The sequence below is a fragment of the Manis pentadactyla genome, chromosome 12 (assembly GCF_030020395.1).
Source record: "Manis pentadactyla isolate mManPen7 chromosome 12, mManPen7.hap1, whole genome shotgun sequence".
Taxonomy (NCBI): domain Eukaryota; kingdom Metazoa; phylum Chordata; class Mammalia; order Pholidota; family Manidae; genus Manis; species Manis pentadactyla.
Window position 1 is genome coordinate 60,787,230 of NC_080030.1, and position 17,398 is coordinate 60,804,627.

The window sequence follows — 17,398 nt, forward strand, 5'->3', positions numbered from 1 at the left end:
ATATACCATACAATCCAGCAATTGCACTACTGGGTATACTTTCAAAAGAAAGGAAAACAATATTTTGAAGAGTTATATATGTACTCTCATGTTTATTGCAGCTTTATTCACAATAGCTAAGATATGGAAACAACCTAAAAGCCCATCAATGGATGAATGGATGAGAAAAAGAAGTGGTACATATACAAAATGGAATACTATTCTGCCATGGGAAAGAGGATATCCTGTCATTCACAACAAGATGGATGGACCTTAAACACATTATGCTGAATGAATCAAGTCAGACAGAGAAAGACACATACTGTATGATACCACTTACATGTGGAATCCAAAAGAGTCAAACTTGTAAAAAAAAACCCAGTGAAATGGTGGTTACAGGGGATGGAGATGGGGGATTAAAACTAATGTTATTTAAGGGTACAAACTTGCAAGAGTAGTAAATAAGCCTTGGTAATCTGTAAAACGATCATAGAAAATATTGTCTATGATTGTATAATGGGATGAATATTGCCTTTTCATAAAATAGTGGCTTTTTCATAAATAGAACAGTAATTATTGGCTACCTCTGTAGTCTACAAGTATATTTTTAATGATACATATAATTGTATTGATACCAGAATAAAACGTGGTGCAGGAGGAAGTAACATGGAAATTTAGACTATTCAGAGATAGTTTTCATAAATTTTGTATATTTCATGTCTCTGGATACTTTGATCAATCAGAGCACAACTTATAAATACATTACAAACAGCTACTCCATCAGCTTATACTCTTCCTCTGTTCATCTGCTTCAAAGTTCTTACGTTTACTGCTTTCCTAAAAATTCCTTGATTTTTCTTCTAGTATTGGGCCTTCACTGCCTGCCAACTTGATACTTGTTGGGTGGACAGTGAGGAACTGGCCCCATCAGTAGCCAGTCATTTTCATTAGGCAAGAATCTAAGGAGAGTCTATAGTCTATAGCTGTGATATGAGAAAAGGCTAAAGAAATGTTTTCTTTCAATATCCATTCCATTTGGACAATAGAATTGCTATATATACTTTTATTTTCTTTTTGTGAGTTTCTTATGTATCCTATACATCAACTTCTAAAATCTCAAATGGCTTAGAATTTAGAAGCCATTTTTTTTAGAGTGGGAAACATAAGATTAAGTTGACCATAAATTAATGTGATCATAAAAATAACAAAGGCTACATAGAATGTTTAATAGTTTTGAATGAAATGTATAACACAGTGTACATATATTTAAAAAGCAAAATATGTTTTTTTGTAATGGTGTGTTTTTCATGAACATATATACAGGCAACAAGAACAACAGTTTATCACAAATTTTCTTTTCTTGAGGGTTTTCTGCCTTACCAATGCATAAAAGAATTACTATATCTATGAAAAATTATGGAAATTAATAATAAGTGAGCTTCTTATATTTGTACATGCTGAAAAGTCTTAAAAACCATAATCATATCTACAGCAAGCAGTGTAAAAATTGGTGATGGTTCAAAATGTTTTTATACCATATAATTCTATGTATTCTTAAGAGTTCACACCATAGATACCCAATTTACCACAATGATATGAGTGGAACCATCCCTCACCTTTATGGAAAGGGTCACTGGAAGATAAAAAGGTCAGTAAATGATTGACACAGCTCTAAAATTAGTGAACCATGGATTACTCACAACTACCTATGAGCACTACTACCAAAGAAGCTGCCCTCTGTGAGTACCCTAGGTTCCAGGTAGCTACAGAATGGATAATTTGTATGTGCTATATCCTTTAATCCCCATAGACAATTATGACCTTTTATATAAATGAAGAAACTGAGTCTCCATGAGGTCAAATGTCTTGCCAAGGGTTGAAAAGCTAGAAATTTACATCATCATGATGTGTCTGAATGGGAGAATTTCTGAAGCTCCGTATGTTTTTTACACAGATGCCATAAATCCACAGTGTAGATACAGTGAAAAAGCACTTCTGAGCCTGTGGAAACTTTGTTTTAAAAGATGTAAATTTTAAAAAAATTTAAAATGATCAATTTACAGATGATAGGTAGAGAGACTGTGAAAAGATGGTGCAGTAGAAAGGCAAGGTGAAAACCTAATCCCACATACACACCAAGGAAGCAACTTCAGCAAATGCAGGTAACCCTAAAGATGGCCTGAAGACTGCAGAACAGCCCATCTATGCCTGGTGAAGAAGAAAAAACCACATAGAAAAGGGTAAAGGGACAGAATCATGAGTCATTGTGATCCAAACATTTCTCTCATAACACCCCACAAGTGGGAGGCATTTCACACAGCTGGCCCTGGAGGTACAAGTCCTCATTCCACTGGGCTTTGATGATTAATGGGGATGAACACCAAGGAGAGTTGGGGCACTCTGGGAGGCTGAGACTCAGTCATTTGTGGAAGACAGGCATACTCCTTTGGGCCTGATGATACCCAACACAGAGGGAGTAGTCTCAAAGATTTACTAGCAGTGGGAAGTGTACTATAAGGGCAGGTGTTGGAGGGAGCACTCTCAGAGGAGAAAGGGCAGGCATGCAACACTTACCCAGTACTCCCTCTGCTAAAATGGATAGGCATTTGTAGGAGCCAGCTCTAAAACTCCCCATCTCCCTTGTTGGCTCAACAAAGGAGCAGCACTTCTGCATAGCAGCACCTCTCTGCATGCCTGCCCCTCCTGGCCTGCTTGGCCTACTAGCAGACTGATGTTCCTCAATGGCAAGTGAAGGGTGTACAATACTTTCCCTGTCCTCCCTCAGCTCAACTGGCCAGACACTTGAAGGAGCCAGCTCTAAACTCTGTCTTCTCCACTGACTCATTGCCCATGCCCCATGGCATAACTGCTCTGCTTGGCCCAGTCCCCAACTGCTGACTGGAAGGAAGAGGATGGCCCCACCACAATGAATCCCAGCAGAAGCACATATCATAAAAAGAGCATGCAGAGGCTAGACAGGGAGAAAGCAGGCACACTCCACAGCCACTGACAGCAATTGAAGCTCACCCACAAAAGATAATCAGGCACTGGTAAGCAAAGAATCTTAAGCTTCTGGGTACCAGAGGATGCCCACTTCATAAAGCTATTACTTTCAAGAACAGGGGGCATAGCTGATCTGTCTAATGCAAAGGAAGAAACAAAGAAACTCTGAAAAAATGAGGAGGCAAAGGAATATGTTCAAAACAAGCAAACAAACAAACAAGAAACAGAATATGACACCAGAAAGATGGCTAAATGAAACATAAATTATTACTCTTCTGGATAAACATTTCAAAGTAGCAGTCATAAATATGCTCACTGACCTACACAAAGAATTGATGGTCTCAGTGGGGATTTCAACAAAGGGACAGAAGATTTTAAAAAGAGCTATTCAGAGCTGAATAATATATAACTTAAATGAAAAATACAATAGAGAAAAAATGAAGAGTAGATTGCAGGAAGCAGTGTTATGGAAGACAGAGAACTGCAGAGTAACCAAGTTGAAAAACAGAGAGAAAAAAGAATTTCAAAAAATGAGAATATCCTAAGAAACCTGTATGATGACTCCAAATGAAACAATATTTGCATAATAGGGGTACCAGAAGGAGAAGAGAGAGACAAAGGAATAGAAAGTGTCTTTGGAGAAATAATTGCTGAAAACGTGTACAATCTGCAGAAGGAAACAGACACCCAGGTACTGGAAGTACAGAGAGCCCCTAATGTGATGAATCCAAGGATGACAACACCAAGACATATAGTATTAAAATGGCAAAGATTAAAGATAAGGAACATTAAAAGCAGCAAGAGAGAGGCAGACAGTTACCTATGGGAAACTCCATAAATCTATCAGTATATTTCTCAGCTGAAACTTTACAGGCCAGAAGGGAGTTGCATGAAATGTTCAAAGTCCTTAAAGGGAAGAAACTACAACCAAGAATCTTCTACCCAGTAAGGTTATCATTCAGAATTGGAGGAGAGATTAAAAGTTTCCAAGATAAACAAAGGTTAAAACAATTCACCCCCACTATACTGGCCTTAGAATATGTTAAAGGGACTTCATTAGATGGAAATGTTAAGTCTAATATTTTTTATCAGTGAAAATAAACATATAGTAAAGGTAGCAGACCAAAACAAAGCAAGTATGCAGTCAAGAAATACAAGTAGTAAAATCAACTATACACAAAATTAGTCAAGGGATACTCAAAAAATATAATTATGACATCTGATATATAATGTGTGGAGGAGGAATAAGAATAAAGAAGTAGTAATTTTAGATTGTGTCTGAAGTTGAGCAACCATTGACCTTATGGTAATCACAAACACCAAGTCTATAATAGATATACAAAGAAATTTTAAAAAGGAATCCAAGCACAACAGTAAAGAAAACCATCAAATAACAAGTGAATATGAGAGGAATAAAGGAAAGAGGAACTATAAAAGCAATCAGAAAATTAATAAACTGGCAATAAGTACATACTTATCAATAATTAAGTGTAAATGGACTAAATTCACAAATTGAAAGACAGAGATTAAAAGAATTATAGGTGAATTCTATGAAAAATTATATGCCAATAATCTGGACAACCTAGAGGAAATGGGTACATTTCTAGAAATGTACGATCTTCCAAGATTGACCTAAAAAGAAATATAAAAATGGAACAGACTGATTACCAGTAACAAAATTGAATAGGTTATCAAAAAACTCCTGACAACTTAACCAGATGACTTCAGAGGTGATTTCTACCAAACATTTAAAGACCAGCTAATACCCGTCCTTCTTAAAGTATTCCAAAAAATAGAAAAAGTGGGAATACTTCCAAGCTCATTCTATGAGACCAGCATCACTCCAATATCAAAACCAAAGACACTACAAAAAAGAAAACTACAGACATTGGTCTGTATATCAAGTATATTGATAAATAGAACACAGATGCAAAAATCCTCAACAAAATATTCACAAACAGAATTCAAGAATATATCAAAAGGATTATCCATCACAATCAAGTGGAATTTATTCCAGGGTTGCAAGGATGGTACAATATTTGTAAATTAATCAGTGTAATACACCACATTAACAAGAGGAGGGACAAAAACCATATGATCATCTCAATAGATGCTCAAAAAGCATTTGAAAAAAAATTCAACATCCATTTACAATAAAAGCACTAAACTAAACGGGCATAGAGGGTATGTACCTCAACATAATGAAGGCTATGTATGACAAGCCCACAGCTAATATCATACTCAATGGTGAAAAGCTGAAAGCTTTTCTTCTAAGATCAGGAATAGGACAAGGGTGCCCACTCTCACTACTTCTATTCAACATAGTACTGGAAGTCCTAGCCATGGCAATCTGACAAGAAAAGAAATAAAAGGCATCCAAATTAGTAAGGAAGAAGTAAAACATCACTATTCACAGGTAACATGATACTATATAGAAAACCCTAAATTTAAAAAAATATATAAGAATAACTGGATCAGCAAAGTTGCAAGACACAAAATCAATATGCAGACGTCTGTTGCATGCCTATATACTAACAATGAACCAGCAAAAAGAAAATCAAGAAAACAATTCCCTTTACAATTGCATCAAAAAGAATAAAATACCTAGGAATAAACCCAGCCAAGGAGGTAAAAGACCTGTACTCAGAAAACTATAAGACACTGATGAAAGAAACTGAAGAAGACACAAATTAATGGAAATCTCTCTCATGCTCATAGATAGGAAGAATTGATATTGTCAAAATGGTCATCCTACCCAAAGCAATTTACAGATTCAATGCAATCCCTACCAAAATACCAGCAACATTTTTCAATGAAATTAGAGCAAATAATCCAAAAATTCACATGAAACCACAAAAGACCCTGAATAGTCAAAATAATCCTGAAAAAGAAGACAAAGCTAGGGGTATTATACTCCCTGACTTAAAGCTATACCAGGAAGCTATAATAATCAAAACAGTATGGTACACGCACAAGAACACATGCATAGATCTATGGAACAGAATACAGAGCCCAGAAATAAACCCACACATATATGGTCAATTACTATATGACAAAGGATGCAAGAATATTTGATGGGGAAAAGACCCTCTCTTCCATAGATGGTATTGGGAAAAATGGATAGCTACACAGAGGAGAGTGAAATTGGTTTACTTCCTACTACCATACAGAAAAGTAAACATTAAATGGATTAAAAAGCTAAACATAAGACATGAAAACATAAAACTCTTAGAAGAAAAGATAGGCAAAAAACTCTTGAACATAAGCATGAGTAACTTTTTTTTGGTTACATCTTTCCGGGTAAGGGAAACAAAAGCAAAATGAACAAGCAGGACTATATCAAACTGAAAAGCTTCTGTATAGCTAAGGACACCAGCAAAAAACAAAAAGGCAACTTACAGTATGGGAGAATATATTTCTAAATGATGCATCTGATAAAGGGTTAACATCCAAAATATATGTAGAACTCATACAACACAACACCAGAGAAAAGACAACCCAATGAAAAGACAGAAAAAAAATTTTCCAAAGAAGAAATACAGATGGGCAACAGACACATGAAAAGGCACTCCATCATCACTAGTCATTAGGGAAGTGTAAATCAAAACCACAGTGAGATATCATCTCACACCAGTCAGAAAGGCCACTGTCCAAAAGACAGAAATAACAAATGTTGGCAAGATTGTAGAGAAAAGGGAACCCTCCTACATTGTTAGTAAGGATGTAAATTGGTGCAGCCACTGTGGAAAGCAGTATGGAGGTTCCTCAAAAAACTAAACATAGAAATATCATACAACCTAATAATTCTACTTCTAGGAATTAATCTGAAGAAAACAAAAATCTCTGATTCAAAAAGACATATGCACCCCTATGTTTATGACATAGCCAAGATATGGAAGCAATCAAAGTGCCCATTGATAGATGAATGAATAAAGAACAGGTGGAACATATATACAATAGAATATTATTCAGCCATAAAAAAGAAATAAATTATTCCATTTGCAACAGCATGGATGGATCTAGAAGGTATTATGCTAAGTGAAATAAGCCAGGTGGAGAAAGACAAACACCTTATGATTTCAATTATTGTGGAATCTAAACGACAAACAAAACAAAATGAACAAAACAGCAATAGATTAATTGACACTGAGAAGTGACTGGTGGTTGCCATGGGGGAAGGGTTGGGGTGGATAGGTGAAATAGGGGAAGGGAATAAAGAGGCAAAAAATAAAAACATAAAATTAAAAGATAAAAAATAAAGATCTCCTCTAAGAAAAATTTACAGATGATCTTAATAGATGATAATTGTTCCAGAGAGTGATCTGTTTTTGATTCAGCAAACTGTCATTTTTAAATGTCAAAAGCTGGCAGTCACCTTCCAAAACTCTGAGAAAACCGTATTTCTTTTTGAAATAGAGCACCCTACCAGGTCTTTGGTGTTTACAACAGAGACAATAACTGGCTCTACATTCCTAGTGGTTTCTATAATTTTGCAGGTCCTGGGATGCAACTGAATGATTGGAAGAGTCCCTTCTTGCCTGAAGTTGGCTGAAGTGAACAGTTGGGATATTCTCTGAACCTGCTCTGCGTACAGATTATGACAGCAGGTGAGACTGCCGAAGCCAATGTAAAGCACTCAAGGGCTAACTTGGATTCACATTCCACTTGGTTTTATTTGCATAGTATACTATCACTAATATAAAGCATTTATAAATTCTATGCAACACACTGAATGATACAGCTAAGGAGGTGAAGGTTAGAGGAGGAATTTACTTATTAAAGGGGATGAAGCCCTGGAATAGCTAATTTTGTGGAAGGAAAGCACAGAAATAGCGTTCTATGAATAGCCCTAAGGTGAAGGCTAAATCACTCAACAATTACAAATGCCAGTGTGTGAAAATATTGACAGAATTGTACACCTATTATCAAATGCAAGAATGTAAAGTTCACATATGAAAGCATAACAGATTAATACCTACTGACAGGTACTAATAAAATGATAAGGGCAAATACATTTATTTCAAGAAAATCATTAGAATTGAGATAAACAATAAGGATAAATAGATCTACCTAACTTTCAAATTCTTCTTTCCTGTCATGGATATAAATTTATTTTAAAATCTTCATTCCCTGCATAAACAGAAATATGTCTAAGATATGAAAAATGACACCTCAACAATGCAGCAATTTTCAAAGGGTTTACTCTGTTAGTACAAAAAAGTATTAGTACAAAGAATATGCAGACTCTATGTATAGCTTGTGCATCTATCATACATGTTTTACACATAATTTCCTACTCTCCAATCCTCACTCAAGAACTCATCAGCTACTTTGAGGAGCAATGCATCAATTCTGTCAGGGGCATCAATAGTTCACGACTTACGCTGACAGTTCTTTGCATCAACTGCGTCTCCAAAATATCCATCAGCGCAGAGCTCACAGTACCGGCCTGTTGTACCTGGCTTACATATCAGACAGGAGCCAGACAAGCTGTCACAGCTGCCAGGGATGGAGAAGTCAAGGTTGTCATTGCACTGGCATGGCTGACATGATCCTCCAGGTACAGAAGGCTGTCCGAAATAGCCTTCTGCACACCTAAGGCAAAAAATTTCATCAGTAGGTATTTGGAAGGAACTCATGGAACCCATTGGGGGCAGTGTTTATATATTTTTCCTGCTACCCCTCTCCCAGGATGGTAGGTTTTCCTTTTAAGTCTTCCTTTTCTCAAATGCAAGGTGATTAAAAAACTGTTTTTCTATAACTGCAGTGTAGATACAAGATGAAATCCTGCCAGTCCCACTAGTAATTAGATTTAAGCCGGAAAAAAAAAAAAAATCTTGTCGCGGGCACTGAAGACAAGACCAAAGTATAATATCTGCTGCTGGCACTCTCGAGGAGTCCAGGTCCGTGCTGGAAAGCCTTTGTAGTACAACACATCATATGTATCTTTTTCAGTTGGTTGTTTTCTGTACAAACATGTAAGGTCCACTTTTTTGCTGTTGCTGAAGCCAGAGCTTGTTATGAGGAAACAGGTTCAACGAGGCAATTCAGGAGTGAGAATTCAGAGCTTATTAAATAAAAAAAACTGTGACTCAAAAGGTTTTCATCATTATTTGGATGGGGGCTGTGGGTATATCTGCATTAATAATAGGTTTGCATGTATTTGCATTTGCATATCGAGGCAGGTTTTCGCCGAAATCTTTACTGAGAAGCAGGTATGCTCGCATATTATGGGAACGTGCCATAAGGTGATACTTAATTGGGCCCACATTTCATATTAGCAAACTCTAGATCTTTCTTTTTAAAGGACTAAACACTACTTTACATATTATTGGGAAAAAATGTTTATTTTATGAGAAGATTTTTAAATTATATATAGTATCAAATTTCCCTGTAGCCATATATTATGTGTTACCCTGGTACTTGATGTTACAAATGTAGAGATACATCCTTACAGGAACACCTGTTTATATTCTGCTCTGTTTTCTCTTACAGGTACATTTTCTCATACTTCCTATTAGGCACACTTGCCAAAGGAGAACAAAACAATGCACGCGAAGTCCTGCAGTCAGGTAGTTCTGTCATCTGTGCCCTCTTAGCAAAGTAACAAGTCTGCAGTGAGGTTCAAAATAGAGGGGGAACAAAAGCAATGTGGGAGAATATAATTCCAACAGGACACTATTTCTAAGTCATTGTGTAGAGAAATGCTTTCTACCACTTGAAATAGAAATGTTTAAATCCAGTATTTTATATGAGGATACTTTAATAACATCATAATTATGGGGCAGTCATTAATTTGGTAAGATACATTGATTATTCTAAGTTTTCTAGAACATTTGTAGGTACCATAATAATCTTGCAGAAATAGCCTTTTCTCATAATTTGTATATGAGATTAATAGTTTAAACAATATTCAAAAAATATTTTATAAATTGGGACAGTCACTGTATAAATAATACTTGGAAGAATTCTGACAAATATAATTGCTCATTAATTCACTATTATAAAATATGAGCTAATATTTTAGTACATGAAATTCTCCCCAAATCCCTTCAGGAGTGGTTTTCAATAAAATAATCAGAAAATCCTTTTGAATTTCAACCAAATTCTTGTCTTAATTGGTATTCAGAGCTTATGATTGCATCCACATACATTCACATCTCATTTTGTTTACCATTAAGAGAGTGACTTTGCTCCACTGGAATAATGATACACAATGATCATTATCACAGCCAACAAAAACCCATTATTTTCAATTCACTTTTCTCAAAATGACTTAACTGCCCTCAGGAGAGATGGCATTATATCACAAGATCTGGGCATTTTTCTTAACTTAGACACCAATTAATAAGTCTAAAACTCTCCCATAATAAAAAATAACTTCAATCTATGAAAAAATAACTACAATTAAATAGAATAACTGAAGATGCATCTCTTTTATTTTTTATTGCTGTTGTTATAGGACATGTGAGGAAGCATGTAATATACATGACAGATGATTTATGTGTCAGATAGAAATACGCCACTTTACTCAAAGTGTACATCCAGGTTTTATTACTGTGCATATGCATTTCTATACATAGAATGGTGTTCTTAGACACTTATAGAAATGTTTCAATAGAAATTAAAAAGTAATTTTAGGGTCAGTGAATATAATACTGCTAATCATATAACTCATTACTAAAATAGTGTTTTATAGTGTGATCAAGTTCAATTCACCTAATTAAAATTAGTGTAAATCACAGTCCTTTAGACGTCTCCAGGTTCTCAGTTTTTCACTCTAGCAAAAATAATTGTAATTTTAAATCTCAAGTCCTCTCACTTTCATATGCGAGGTTGAATGCGGACATTTTTTAAAAGAGCTTATTGGCTCCCTCACTAGAGATGGACATCTGGACATAACAAAGGCACTCTTCCTTTCCATGTCTGCTAAGTTTTAAAAAATCAAATTGCATTATTTTAGAAAGAGACCCTTTAAGTGTAGCTGAGACCCCAGATAACACAGGCAGTTATGTAACAGGGTCATTTTGATTGATGATTTAGGAACAATATTAGGAGAAGAGAGACAGAAAGAAGGGTGGAAGTGGAAAGAAACAAGAAAAAGAAAGCAACACTGATGAGACTTTTCTCATATCTTTTTTACTCTATCACTTTTTCAACAACTGTTGCCTAAAATCTGTGGTCTACCTTCCCATTATCTACAGACTGAAAACAGTGCTTCATTCTCTCTAAGCCAGTTAGAAAAGCTTTTGCTTTTTTCCCTCCCATCCTTCATCAAACATCCACTGAGCACTTTTACATGGTAATAATATAAATAAGTCACAGTCTTCATACAACAGTCAATGGAGAAGAAAGATATACTTAAAATACAGCAGAGAAGTATTAAAGATATGCAATGTGATGGAAGCATAGAAAAGGGCAAGCAACTCAGACTAGGATTAGCCAAGGACCCTTTCAGGATGACAGAGCTGAGTTTTAAAAGTTGAACAGAATTAGTTTGACGTGGAGGAGCCCAAGAGCTGCAGTCTACCAGGCAGAGGGAACAGTACTGGCAAAGGCGCAGTGGTGGATGGCTGCATTATGAATGGGGGTGGCTGTGTATCAGTGCTACATTCTTACTACCTCCCATTTGACTGGATCAGCTAAAGCCTGTGCCTGCTTCTATGGTGACTTCTGCAAATTAGAAAAAAAAAGGGTCTTCTCTGGACATATGCAGAAAAATGAAGAGATAGTGGGCATGGCTGGGCACCAAGGTGCAGCACGGCGAGAAGAGAACACACAGATTCAAGTCCCTAATAGCCCATCCTTGGCTGAGTATTTCTGTGCAGTGCACAAACTGCCCAACCACATATTGACAACCTTTTGAAGCCTCACTTGGAGTCACCATCTCTCTATTTTTATTTCTCTAACCCCATGCTGTACATCCAGGACTGAAGGGTTCAAGGAGACTCAGACATGAATAGACATTCTCAAGAGCACAGTGATCAGATGGCAATTAGACTTGATTCAGAGTCAGACATTTCTGAAGCAAAGAATAAATAGGATGTGGAATTAACATTTAAAAAAACAAAACAAAACTCTTCTGACATCAAATACGAAACTGAGAGAAAATTATAAGTGAATTTTCCAAATATTAAGCAGTTTCATTCAAATGCCTTCTGCATCCTCAATGGTAATTGTGAAATTAGTTTTGACATTGACCTCTCTCTTCTCACTTAGGGAACAGTTGTTAAAAACTGACCAATGAGTGAGGCCTCACACAGGGTTCAAGCAATCTGTGTATCCCACTAACTTTCACATGGTCCTATGGATCCCATCAGATGAACCTGCCACAGTCTTTTTAAATGTCTTTCTCCATAAAGTATGATAGGTTGTTGAAGCTGCAAGCTTAATCTGGAGGCAGCATAGTGCTCAGTAGTGCAGGTATCATCAGCATTTGTTCACTTCTCCATATTCTTTTTCATTTCTCTTGATGTACTAACACTCATTCCTTTTTTGCCCTTCAGGATACTATCTCCTTGTTTTTAATTTTTTCTCCTTTCTGTGCAGATGATAAAAGCTAGAATCTTAGCAAAGTGTCACGATGAATACCTCATTCCCTCACCCCCTGACTCTCTATCTTCTACTTTGTTTAAAACGTTTCCCAGTCAGAGGAAAACAGTGATACCTCAAAGTGAAGTTGCTTTGGCCCCAAGCAAAAGTTCCCCAAAACCAACTAGCATTCTACATGTGACAGGATATCAACCAATATTTTGTTGTATCTCGCTTTGCTACCTTCTTGTTCACAATTTTTCTTCCTTCCTTCAATCAAGCAGCCAGGCCATTTTGTGCAAAATGGTTGAATGAAGGGATTCTACAGGGGAGATGGAGGAAACATAGGAATCTTCTGGACTTTGGACTCTAAAAGTTGCCATTTCTATGAATGTTGTACCTCCTCCTCAGTTTCTCTCCAAAGGGAAAGTGGGATGGAGTCAGAAAGACAGAGGGGGAGTGATGAGAATAGAGATGTTGGTAGCCCCCAGTGGGGATGAAAGCAACAGAATGAGTCCTGTGCCCTCGCAAGGGGCATGCAAGCAGTGCAGAGAGCTGCTGGACCAGAAGGCAAAGCTAATCCAGAGGACAGGAAAAAGGAAGAGGTCAGCAAAAACATGCTTGGATGACTTACTTGGACTGGGAAGCCCCACAATATGTCCATTGCCCAAAACACACACATACGTACACACACCCACTCAAGCATTCAAGCATCTTGGTACTAAAGAAGTTTGTCAGAACTTTGGTTTAAGCCTGGGAGTTAGGGAGAAGAGAAAAAAAAAAAACTTCAATTTAAAAAATTGAGATATGACTGACACATAATACTTTGTAAATTTAAAATGTACTTGACTAAGATTATGTTTCCAAGCTCTTGCGGCCCCAACATTGAGAAAATTTGGTCTCAGAATGGAAATTAAATTGAGATAGAGGATATAAAGTTGGAATTACTATCCACCTGAGCTGTAGTCGGAGATGCATTCTTGCTGTATAATGAAAGCAGGGGAGTTATGGTACCATAAGATTAGAAAATGGCAGAGTTGAACAAATAGAACAGATTTCTTCACTCCAGGACATGTCAGAACTTTTAACATGCTAAATAGATACCCAAAACTTATGTGATCACAGAAAACTATTCCAAGAACATCTAGAGTATGGGAAATGCTGCTTTAGTTTTCCAATGATGATTTTATGTAGATGATGTGCATAAACTGATTACACTAATCACTTACAGAACAGTTTTGATTACAAGATTTTCAGTACAGCATGGACTTCTGCTGACACTTACTCTCCCTCCCTTCTACTTCAGCCTGCACATCTCAAAAAAATGTTCTCTGAATATTCTGGATCCATCTAATGGGTTTTTTTTTGGCTCACATAAATGTAGAAAAATGATAAACACTAAATATTCCTAGAAAACCCTAATCCAAATTCAGGCTAAAAAAATATAATATTCCATCTTCTATATAATAATAGAGTATTTTTAACTGGAAAACCTGGAGATAGGTATACCATTTGACAACCTGCATATGCATGTTTCCATATTCTTTTTAATCAGATTAATAAAGACTTTATACAGGAAATCATGCCTTCTGTCAGATATTTCTTTCCTTGGTGATTTCTATTATTGAGACTAATATTCTCTCTAGAATATATTCAACCATTCTCATCCACATTAAAGATATGAGCTGCTTGAGGGCAAGGGTGCTATAATGCATCTGTTTGTATCCTATACCTAGTCCTGGGTAGTCCCATGGTCACCACTAAAGAAATGTGCGTGAAATAAAATGTAGGATTTTACATTGTACATGGTTCTGAAACTATTGTCTAACATGCATAGAAAATACAACAGAACATGAAGCAAGGCAATATAAATACATCAGAGACTCTGTTCACCTAAAGAAGTGGATTTAATGGTGCTGTATGACAGAGCAGCTATCATTTTTAGTTGCTATAAAAAAGGTTGCCTGTAGTGAGCTGGAGTGGGGGATTAGACATTTGACGTAAATCTGTCTTGGCAATGATATGTTCTGCTATTACAGTAAGTAATATATATGTGCCCTACATTTTTTTTAACACAAAGACCTCCCATTTCTTGATTGCAAGTAAATCCTCCTTATTTCGGTTCTGTTCTCCCATTACTAATTTACAGATGCTGCCATAATCACACGTAGTATTTAGTGCTTCTGGGAAATGTCACTGGCATTTTGTCCACAGACTGCTAGCTGCTGGATAAATTCTCTCGGGGTGACTGGCTCCTGCTTCATTAACTTTATGCACCTTGGTTGCAACAGGGGTGATGGCTGCCAAGACAATAAGAAAAGATAGGCGGAAACAGGCCTCTGCGGTTGAGCCTTGGTGATGCTGGGGGACAGCAGGCCACTTCCTCTGCCTTCCCACCCTCTAGTGATGGCAGCAAAGGGGGCTGCTTCCAGAGCTAACACCAGAGAGCTGTTGTGGTTGTCAATGTTGCCAAGGGAGATTTTTGTACAATTTTCATCCTAAGACTGAAATAACAACTTTTTCTCCAAAAATATTTCAGGAGGAAACAGAGTTACACAAATTACATAAAATAATCTCTGTGAATTCACTGCAAAGCAACCTAGCAAAATAAAGAGGAATTAAAATACTTACTTAGAAGTAATTAGAAGAGGATAAAAATCATGGCAATAAACTGTATTTTATTCTTATTTTCAAATACATACAAGGTAGATTATGCACAACTTGCTGAACTGTGAACTATACATTTAAGCCACATTTTAAGGACAAAAAGCTAATTATGAAAAATAAATAGTGCCAATGTAGACAGTAACATAAATCTTAAAGTGCATGACTTTCCACTTGAGCAATACTTTCTAGAAAGGTTCTAGGTTAATGCTTAACCTTTAAGATTAAAAGATTAATCAAACATTCTCTGAGTGAATAGAGATTTATAGAGCAATTTCTAGCAAATAAACTATAAAAATGTAATGCATTTGTTTGACAAGTGTGGTGAGAAACTTTATTTCACCTCACTGAGTGTAGTGGCTTTTCTGGGCTAGTACAGAAGATGATAATGCCTGTGGTTTTATAACTCCCAAGGTAGAAATCATTTTGAAAGACAGTGTGGTACGTGCTTACCTCTCACAGCGTGGTCCTGCGTGCCCAACAGGGCATTCATCACAGATCAATCCAAGACTCCGGTCCAAATGGCACGTTGGGCTAAAGCTATGTTGATGTTGTTGGGAACAACAGGGACAAGGAAGAAGTCGAGACACAAAGTCATTAGCAGCAAACTTTCATTTCTCTTTCTTCAGTATGCTGTGACTAAAGGGTACAGGCTGGTTCTCAATTTACAGAGATTAGGGTTGGGCCAATCGAAGATGAAACAACGTTGCTATTTCTGCGGACATGAATATAGCCTGGGGGAGAGCAGTATCCCTCTGACATGTTAATAACTAACATTTGACTGTTCTGGGTCCATGATCATCAGTAACAAGTGGGACTGTACAGCTGCCTTTTTAGGAATTTCCGTAGACCTGGCAAAATGGTCTCACACACTTTCTCTCCAGCTGCATTTGAAGCAGCTCAGATAAATCTGTTAGAGACTTTCGGGGGAACCTTCCTACACTGCTGGTGGGAATGTAAAATAGTTCAACCATTGTGGAAAGCAGTATGGAGGGTCCTCAAAAAACTAAAAATAGAAATACCATTTGACCCAGGAATTCCACTCCTAGCAATTTACCCTAAGGATGCAGTAGCCCAGTTTCAAAAAGACATATCCACCCCTATGTTTATTGCAGCACTATTTACAATAGCCAAGAAATGGAAGCAACCCAAGTGTCCATCAGTAGATAAATGGATAAAGAAAATGTGGTACATATACACAATGGAATACTATTCAGCCATAAGAAGAAAACAAATCCTACCATTTGCAACAACATGGATGGAGCTAGAGGGTATTATGCTCAGTGAAATAAGCCAGGCAGAGAAAGACAAGTACCAAATAATTTCACTCATCTATGGAGCATAAGAACAAAGCAAAAACTGAAGGACCAAAACAGTAGCAGACTCACAGAACCCAAGAAAGGACTAACAGTTGTCAAAAGAAAGGGTGGGACGGGAGGGAGAAGGGGAATAAGGTGCATTATGATTAGCACACATATTGTAGGCAGGACATGAGGAAGGCAGTATAGCAGAGAGAAGACAAGTAGTGACTCTACAACATCTTACTACACCGATAGACAGTGACTGTAATGGGGTATGTGGTGGGGACTTAATAATGGGGGGAGTCTAGTAACCGCAATGTTACTCATGCAATTGTATATTAATGATACCAAAAAAAATCCGTCAGAGACTTTTGGAAAACTCAGTATGTGGTCATGGAAGTGGCAGTGATATTGGTGGTAGTGAGAGGTGGTTCCTACCTCTAGCACTGCTACCACAGGAGTGTGTGTGTGTGTGTGTGTGTGTGTGTGTGAGACACTGTGTGTATGAGAGTTACTGCCCATGTGTAATCATGTCAGAATTCTTTGAAAAGCTTTCAGAAAAGATAAAGCATGCATATTCTGCCTAAATGTATAATAAAACCAAATCAAAACAACCTTGCCATTTCACGTGCTCTGACGTGCTCCAAAGTTTATCTCGCTCTTTGAGCATATTTCCAGTTTGGGTCTGCAGTAACAGAGTTGGACATCAAGTCCAGAACCAGCAGAGGGATTATGTGCTAGCTTTAGCCTTCATCATGTTCATCGAGCCGTACTCCTTTGCCTTGTTCACGCCCCTCTCCTGCATGAACCCGTACCTCAGGACATTTTGAATTCGGCGAGTTCCGCTGCTCTACCATTTTAAAAGGAAATGCCCCCAATTAATCTTTCTCCCATTATGCTTCCACTAAATAGATTTATTT

General features: G+C 37.1%; 1 protein-coding gene across 3 annotated transcripts in view; it reads right to left on the bottom strand.

Annotated features, from left to right (window-relative positions):
- LAMA2 (laminin subunit alpha 2) overlaps positions 1-17,398 on the bottom strand; it is a 631,935-nt gene that overhangs the window by 221,407 nt on the left and 393,130 nt on the right. For all 3 annotated transcript variants that reach the window (XM_057489270.1, XM_057489268.1, XM_057489269.1), the window contains 2 exons: positions 15,631-15,717; positions 8,366-8,577 (listed from right to left, as the gene is read on the bottom strand). In XM_057489270.1, coding sequence (XP_057345253.1) covers positions 8,366-8,577; positions 15,631-15,717 — 299 coding nt within the window. The remainder of the gene's footprint in view (positions 1-8,365; positions 8,578-15,630; positions 15,718-17,398) is intronic.